The following is an 8,031-nucleotide window of genomic DNA, read 5'->3' on the forward strand; positions in this document are numbered from 1 at the left end:
TACGCCAACACCCCATGTTTGTGTCCTTATATCTATTCTTAAATTTAGGCATGATGAAAATCATATTAGATTTTTCCATGTGAATTCCCTCCATATCCATGAACTGGTGAATGTTTTCCACACATCCAACCATCTTCATCTGAAACTGTCGTGTTAAGCTCTGATTCACACTTTTCTTTTATATATTTAGTTGAATGTTTATTCATCATCAGTTTTGTAATTTAAATTTTGGAGTTTAAAGTGGCATATTTATGAGAATAAACACGCAAATTTACGAGATTGTAATTATGCTAATTTAGATGAAACAAGTACCAAATGGATGAGAATAATACGCAAATTTACAAAAAAAAAAACACTTTACAAATTTATCAGATGATAAAGATGCTGATTTATTGTATCAATTATCTTGAAATTAAAATCTTCCATGAGGCCATTGAAGGTTTCATTCCATGGCTAAGGGCCCCAATAATGATGCATTAGCATGAGCTTTAAGTAAAACCGCACAGTGTACGCCAGGCTTATCTGCATTTCAATCTGCAGGTTTCAATCTTGAACATTTGCTTCTTTTTCTCTTATATTTGTATGTTTTTATTCGGTAAATTTTAGTGTTTATTCTCTTTAGTTTGTCACTTTAGGTTTAAATTCCTTTTTTTTTTCGCCTTTGAATGGCCCTGACACACCATCATAGTTCATAAAGCAGGTCCTGATGTCCATCCTACATCCAGACCATCTGCTCCTGGAGATGCTTCCTGGAAGGATGCTGTGAAACTTGGTTCCAGACCAGAACCCTGGAGGAACATTCAGCTTTAAAGAAGCTTTGATTTACATCAACATGACCTCTAAGCAGAAACTCTGAAGCAGCAGCATCAACTTTGAGCTGATAGGTCGAGTCCAACTCCAAACCTGATGCTTTCAGATTAAACATCAGCCAAGTCGACTCATTGCTGAGGGTCAGCTACGCACGCTTTGAAGGGAGGAGGAAGTGGAGGAGGGGAACTTCAGCCAGATTACATCATAGTTTCTCTCAGACATTTCAGTCACAAAAAGCGGTTAATTAACAGTTTGAATTCAACATGAATTAAATGTCACCTCAGAGGGGCGAGTCGTTCCTCAGATCAACATTTGATCTGCTGAATCCCAGCTGAGGTCTTTGATGGTTAGAGGGGCGGCTGGGAAAATGTTCAGGACACAAACCAAACGAGTAACTAATATTCTAAATACTTCAGATCTATAAAGATCAATGTTTACAGAACCTCATATCAGGGAAGCACCTGATTCAAGGTGTCAAAGATGCAGAATGACCAGAACCGTGAATACCAGCATCTTTCAGCAGAACCAGGAGGTCTTCAGTCTGGAGAAGAGCAAAGTTCCAGCTCCACAGCAGGCCCTTCATCACCCTTCATCTTCCTCCTACGGGATCCAGGACAGCATCAGCCCAGAGATGATCTGATCCAGGGCTGTAACTTTGTCATGAAGTGGGTGAAGGCGCTCTACGGGTAATGGGATTCTAAGGGTGGGGGCGCTCTAAAGGTGGAGGGATTCTTAGGGTGAAATTATATATATATATAAATATATATATATAGGGCCCAAAAACAACGTATAGTAAAAATAACAGCCGATTCCGACGCCCAAAATCAAAATCAATATATCCTGCATCCCTAGAAGTAAAATTTCAATTCCATCCATCCAGAAAAACCTGGATAAGCTGCATTTTAAATAAAGAATAGCAGATTTTTTTCTTGTAAGCTTTCTGGTAAACTTGGAGATAGATTTTATTGCATGTTGCGTAAATCAGCAGAAATGTTATGAATCTCTTTACTAATATAATGATGCTAGAAACTAAATATCCAGATCTGTAGAAGCTCTGCAGTCTGATTGTTCAATAAAAACATTTTAACCTGGAACTGGGAGAGTCATGGTCCTCTGAGAAGACTAACTTTTAACTAATAAAAAACAAACTATGTTTTCTCAAGCATCTTCCATTATGTTACCAACTTGTTTAAGCTTAAAATCTGTTGCCATGTTTAGCTGAAAAAGCTCCTAAAGTCTAACAGATTTTTCAGTGGAATAATCTATAGTTATTTTAACCAACCCGTCTCCTAACTTTTACTTAAACATGGAACTAGCTGCTGGTTAATATTCACCGAGTGCTGCTGTGTGTCTCCTCCACGTAGCGACTCTCTAAGCAGTGAAATACGATCAGATCAGGATTTACCGAGAGGCGGGACAAGGGAGCAGAACGAGAAAAAAAAACTGAAAATGCTCTGAACACAGATAGCTGCAGCCAACCTCTGTTACCTTTGGCTAAAGGAGACGAGTGGAAAGTGGGAAAAAAAGCAGAACTTATTGTGGACATGTCCACACCAGGCCTTCAGAAAGTTACGCCTGTGTCACCATTACAGTGGCCGCCATTCAAAATGTCCCCTGAGATTCCGCTTTGATTCAATTTTTGTACTAAAATATTCTGTCATGATTTGTGGAGGTTAAGATCTACAGAGAAGCGTCATCTCCTGGTCAGACCCTGTAATTCAGTGACAGGTTGGAGTCAGAGGAAAACAATATGGGCTGGAGGTGGGCTGCCATTCAGCTGGTGTTTGACTGGGAACGGCCATTTTGAATGGCTGCTACTGGACCCTCATCTGTCTTATTTACAATAGACCGTTTCCATCCAGGTGGATTTTATCTGTAAACAACTCTTTATTTTCAATATTTGGATTTCTTTTTATTCCATTAATTTCTACCTTCTGCTGCTAACTTGTTCATTTTTTGCACTGTTGCTGTTTTATCTTTAACATTTCTGTGGATCTATAACCCCAAAAACCTCCGATCTGCGTTTGATGACATCACTAATTCCTGTCCTCTGAAGTTCTACTTCCTGCTTTGCCCCCAGTGCTGCTCACCCCCCCAATGCGCCAACGCTCCGTCTACGACTGAAGCCACCAGGACCATCGGAAGCAGACAGGAGGCGGCTTTAGAAACCAGTCAGAAGACACCTTTGTGAGAACATTTATTATTCCAACACATCTGATTATACAAGTCTGGACACACGGCTGTTTGAAGGACATCTGTTAACATTAGCAACCGTTTGGTACGAGGCCCGAGGAGTTTCTAGGAGAATCCCTGAAGCTGAAGGAGCAAAGTAAAATCAGGAGAACACCTGGAAGGGGGCGTGGTTTGATCTTTAAAGCCTCGTGTAGGAATCCTAACCGAGAAGACTAGAAATCAGCTAACATCACCGACAGACAGGAGCAGCAGACGCCTGCTGGAAGCAGAAGCTCAGCTTCCTACAGAAAGAGTGTTAGAGTGGAAAAGGGGTGCCTCGAGACTGCCGGGTCCCCTGACCCGTTCACAGGTCCTTCAGGTCCTTCTGGATGCCCCACAGCGTGTCGGCGCTCTTCTTCAGCTGGGCCACCTCGGCGTCGGTCAGCGTCATGTTGACCACGCTGCCGACGCCGCTGCCGTTCAGGATGCAGGGCAGCGACAGGAAGACCTCCTCACCGATTCCAAACATGTCCTGGAACACGAGAACAGAAGCAAGCTGAGGAACCGCCCCCTATCGACGCCTAGTTACCGAGCACCTCGCCAGAGGGGCTGGGCTGACCTTAACCATGGTGGAGACCGGGTGGACCCGGCTCAGGTTCTTCACGATGCTCTCGGTCAGGTCCGCCACGCTGAAGCCAATGGCCCAGTTGGTGTAGCCCTTCAGCTTGATCACCTCGTAGGCGCTGGAACACAAAGCTTCAGAGTTACTCAACGCCGCCTCCAGAACCGCGGCGGATTCCGCCATCACCCGGTCGCTTCTCACAGGACCGAGCAGACAGGTAGGAGAGCGGCGTTGATAACGGGACCACTGACCTGTCGACCACGGCTTTGTGGGTGGCCTTCCACTGCTCCTTATCGCCATCGGTGCCGATCTCCGGGTTCAGCTTCTGCAGGTTTACTCCGGCCACGTTGGCACCGCTCCACACAGGAACTGCGGTGGAAGCACATCAGGTTAGCGCGGCGCCGGCGTCCCGGAAGCGGCTTCAGCAGAACCGGACTCACCGCTGGTGTCTCCGTGCTCGCCCAGCACCCAGCCGTTGAAGGAGCTGGAGTGGATGCCGAGGCGTTCAGCCATCATTTGGCGGAAACGGGCGGAGTCCAGGTTGGTGCCGCTGCCGATGACGCGATGTTTGGGCAGACCGCTCAGCTTCCAGGTGACGTAGGTCAGAACATCCACTGTCATTTGGTGGAAGCAGAAGGACAGAGTTATGACCAGCAGCACCAGCAGGCTGCCAGCAGGGGGCGCCGTTCTCACCAGGGTTAGACACCACCAGAATGGTGCAGTTGGGGCTGTACTTCACGATCTGCGGGATGATGGACTTGAAGACGTTGACGTTCCTCTGGACCAGGTTGAGGCGGCTCTCGCCCTCCTGCTGACGGACGCCGGCCGTCACCACCACCAGGCGGGAGTTCGCCGTCACGGCGTAGTCTGAGAACAGAGACACAAAGCAGACCCGTTGGACAGCGTCGGCAGGGAGGGGCACCAACGTGAACACAGAGCGGCCGCTCACCTTTATCCGCAACCACCTTGGACGTCTTGAGGAAAAGCAGGCCGTGCTGCAGGTCCATCATCTCCCCTTTGAGGCGGTCCTCCATCACGTCCACCAGAGCCAGCTCATCGCACAGGTCCTGACGCGGCGAGACGGGACAGGTTAGCGCCAACGCCAGCCGCTTCTCTCCACTGGATGGACAAGAGTCTTACCCGCAGCAGGATGCTGACGGCGCACGCCATGCCGACCTGGCCCACGCCGACCACCGTCACCTTGTTCCTGGGCGGCTCGGCGGTGGCGCCGGCCACGGGGGTGATCAACTTCTGCAGGACTGAAGACATGACTGACCTGCAGGAACAATCAGAGCAAAGACTTCCTGTCACTCAGCGCCTCGCCATGATGACCGTCTGCAGCTCCCACTGATGCCCTGCAGGTGGAGCTGTACAGCATCACGCCTACTGAGACGCATTTCTGTCAGTCTACGCAAAATAATGTGGAGATCGAGAAAATAAAAACCTGACGTTTTAGATAAAAGCCGAAGAGAAACGCGCTGCAGCCACAAACTGAACTCTAGGAATTTTAAAGTCGGGATTATTTCAATAATCCAGCGGTCCCCAACCACCGGGCCGGTCCGTGGGTCATTTGGTACCGGGCCACACAGGAAAAAAAAGTGTGTATATATATATAAAATTCATCAACAGAGTCTGAGTGATGTATAATTTTGAAAAATATAAAAAAATTGCGATATTCTCTCCCAATTACATCAGTCGGTGCATCTGTGCCTCTTGACACAGGTTAAGACTCATCCTATCTATAACATCCTATCTTTGTGAAGCGGGATTTTCTGCGGTTACAGCAACCAAAACAAAGCTACGGAGCAGACTGGACATCAGGAGCACACTTCGTCTGTCATTTTCTCCGATTACGCCTAGATGGGACCGGCTTGTTTTATTTTTATGTTGTTTGTATTTGATTTTATGCCAGTCCACCCCCGGTCCGTGAAAATATTGTCTGACATATAGCGGTCCGTGGTGCAAAAAAGGTTGGGGACCGCTGCAGTAATCCTTTCAGGAATTTACTAACTGTTGACCCAAAATTCCCATCAACCAGAACCAGATCCCAGAACCAGATCCCAGAACCAGATCAGACCCGACAGGATGGAGGACGGGAAGCTCTGCTGCTTCTGGAGCACAGCTGGTTCTGCTGGTCCACTCTGCAGCAACCCAAGGTCAAAGGGTCAGAACCAGGTCAGAACCGGCTGTCCTTCATGAACCACCACATTTTCCATGATGCTGCCTCTTTGCAGCCAGCTGTCTGGAAGTGCGCAGCAACAGGTGGGGGAGGAGCAGCTGAGCCTCAGCAGGTCCAGCTGATGGGTCTACTGATGCTCAGAACCTGGAGCCGCTGTCAGAGCCTGAGATCCATAAGCAGCACCATGGAGGTCCATTTAGAAGCAGCTGTAGGTCCGGTGACCCGGACCGGACCGGTTCTGGGCCAGTTGGAAGGCCGGGGATGAGGCCAGGGGCCTGAAGCATGTAGCCTGTTAGCTCAGCAGGCTAACACCAAGGTCAGAGGAGGAGAGCATGGGGGCCCTCAGGGGCCCCATTAAGGTCGCCCTGGCCGTCCTCTGTCGACCTTCATGCGGAGCAAAGATGGAGGCTGCGGGCGGAGTGACGCGGTGGTTGGAGGAGCTGCTGGGTTCTGGTTCCGTTTCTGGTTCCGTTTGCGTCACACTTTACATTTTACTGAACATTTTTCAACCGGAAGTTCCAAACCAGCCCAAATACTTCCGTTACCAGATGTTCCTAAAATGTCTGCCTGCGCAGCAGAACCGAACCGAACCGAAAGGTTCCCGCAGAGCGGCCCCTGAGGGCCGCGTGCGACTTTCAATGTGAGCGGATCCCGCCGCAGCGCGCGGAGCGGCCATGGATGCTGAGGCCCGCTGCACGCAGCGCGGAGCCGCAGCCCTACCGGTACCGGCAGCACAGGACCGAACCGAACCGAACCGGACCAGACCAGGGAAACGAACATGAACCAAACTCACCGATCAGGAGAGGCTGTGATGTGAGCGGAGCAGCAGAGGAGCAGAGGAGCTGTGGAGGAGCAGGAAGAGGAAGAGGAGGATGGGCTGAGGAGGGGGAGGGGCTGAGCAGGGCGGCTCTTACGTCACCCTTTTATCCTTCCTCCCACCAGGTGATGAAGATGATGATCAGAGGAGCTTCTGTTTACTGTTTGTTTTCAGTCATTAGTTCTATGGAAAAATAAAGTAATTGTTTCCATTAATGTGTTTATTATATTTATAGACAAGATCAGTGTTTCTGTTGCTAAACATTTAGCTAGCGCCAAGCTAAATATTTATCTAACAAAACAAGTATTTAGTTTGGAAAATAAATATTTAGCTTTCTGGAAATCTAAATATTTAGTTTGGAAGTTTTTTTTATAAATGAATGATGGAGTGAAAAATAATCCATAAATATTCCTCCTCATCTTTCACAGCTTAACTGTACAGACGGCCCCATAGAGAAGAAAACCACTTCCTCTGCAGCCTGCATGAAGGACAAAGTACGGAAGCTCAGAAGGTCCATCCCTACATGGCTCCTGCAGATGTCACCTCTGGGCTCCTCTCACAGAGTCAATGACCTGGAGTGGCCCTTAGAAATGAAGAACCCATGTTCTTACAATCTGAGGCTCTCATAGTTTCACTCATTCATGTTTTCCTTTTTCTGGAGGCGTTGAATAAATTCTGCAGGATTCCAACAAATCAAATGAATCATTCCAGCACTTTTCCTTCCATCAAATGCTGATTTTCATTTACATGAAGGAAGACCCAGAAATGTCCCTCTGCTCATTCCACACAGATCAGGTTTTACTTCACCAAGATCCTCCTGTGAGGAACTTCCTGTAGGTAAAGCTGGGATATTTTTCTTCATCCACAGCTTTACTCTGATCAAACATAGATCTAGAACCAAAACCACTGCAGCTCTATAGAAAAGTCCAAACATTAAACTGACCCACTTATGGTTAAAAAGGCTAGAATGCAAACATGGATCCAGAGAGCTGAACCTTCATGCTGTCAGCAGGTACGGACCAGAAGAGCAAATGACTTTAAGCTGGTTTCCCAGTTAGCTGCTGAGCAGCGTTCCGTTATCAACCCAGTCAGTCCAAAGTGGGTCATCACCAGGAGCAGATCTATATTAGACTGGCTAGAAAAACAAAGGGCATCAAGGTGTTGCAATAGTCTGGGTAAAGTCCAGACTTTCTCTGAGTTCATAAAGGGTGAGTGATGTCATCAGGCTGGGCAAATCCCAGTTTATTAGCATATTTAGAGCAGAACATGATTACTACTGCTAGACGTAAAGCACCATTAGAGGCAGGGGGGGATTTACCATTAGGGCAATACTAGGCAGCTGCCTAGGGGCCCAAGTTCCTGGGGGCTCCATAAAACTCTGTTTCCATGTATGGTTAAAACAACTATTCCTTATTTGTGCACATTAATTAT

The 8,031-nt window shown here is 47.7% G+C and overlaps 1 protein-coding gene across 1 annotated transcript; it reads right to left on the minus strand.

Moving 5' to 3' along the window:
- Nucleotides 1-2,990: 2,990 nt before the first annotated feature.
- LOC107101633 (L-lactate dehydrogenase B chain) lies at nucleotides 2,991-6,671 on the minus strand. Its single transcript, XM_015400624.1, has 8 exons — nucleotides 6,577-6,671; nucleotides 4,745-4,880; nucleotides 4,554-4,671; nucleotides 4,298-4,471; nucleotides 4,045-4,218; nucleotides 3,856-3,973; nucleotides 3,602-3,725; nucleotides 2,991-3,514 (listed from the first exon to the last, which is right to left on the minus strand). The coding sequence occupies exons 2-8, from the start codon at nucleotides 4,871-4,873 to the stop codon at nucleotides 3,347-3,349; spliced, it is 1,005 nt and encodes a 334-aa protein (XP_015256110.1). The 5' UTR covers nucleotides 4,874-4,880; nucleotides 6,577-6,671; the 3' UTR covers nucleotides 2,991-3,346.
- Between the last annotated feature and the right edge of the window lie 1,360 nt (nucleotides 6,672-8,031).

Source organism: Cyprinodon variegatus, unplaced genomic scaffold, assembly GCF_000732505.1.
Source record: "Cyprinodon variegatus isolate N-32 unplaced genomic scaffold, C_variegatus-1.0 Scaffold1125, whole genome shotgun sequence".
Lineage (NCBI taxonomy): Eukaryota > Metazoa > Chordata > Actinopteri > Cyprinodontiformes > Cyprinodontidae > Cyprinodon > Cyprinodon variegatus.

Excerpts from the sequence above, each read along its gene's own strand:
- LOC107101633 (XM_015400624.1), bottom strand. The coding sequence starts at position 4,873 with ATGTCTTCAGTCCTGCAGAAGTTGATCACCCCCGTGGCCGGCGCCACC. Across the intron at positions 4,219-4,297 it reads TCTGGTGGTGTCTAACCCTG|TGGATGTTCTGACCTACGTC; the intron begins GTGAGAACGGCG and ends ACCAAATGACAG. Across the intron at positions 3,726-3,855 it reads CACAAAGCCGTGGTCGACAG|CGCCTACGAGGTGATCAAGC; the intron begins GTCAGTGGTCCC and ends TTTGTGTTCCAG.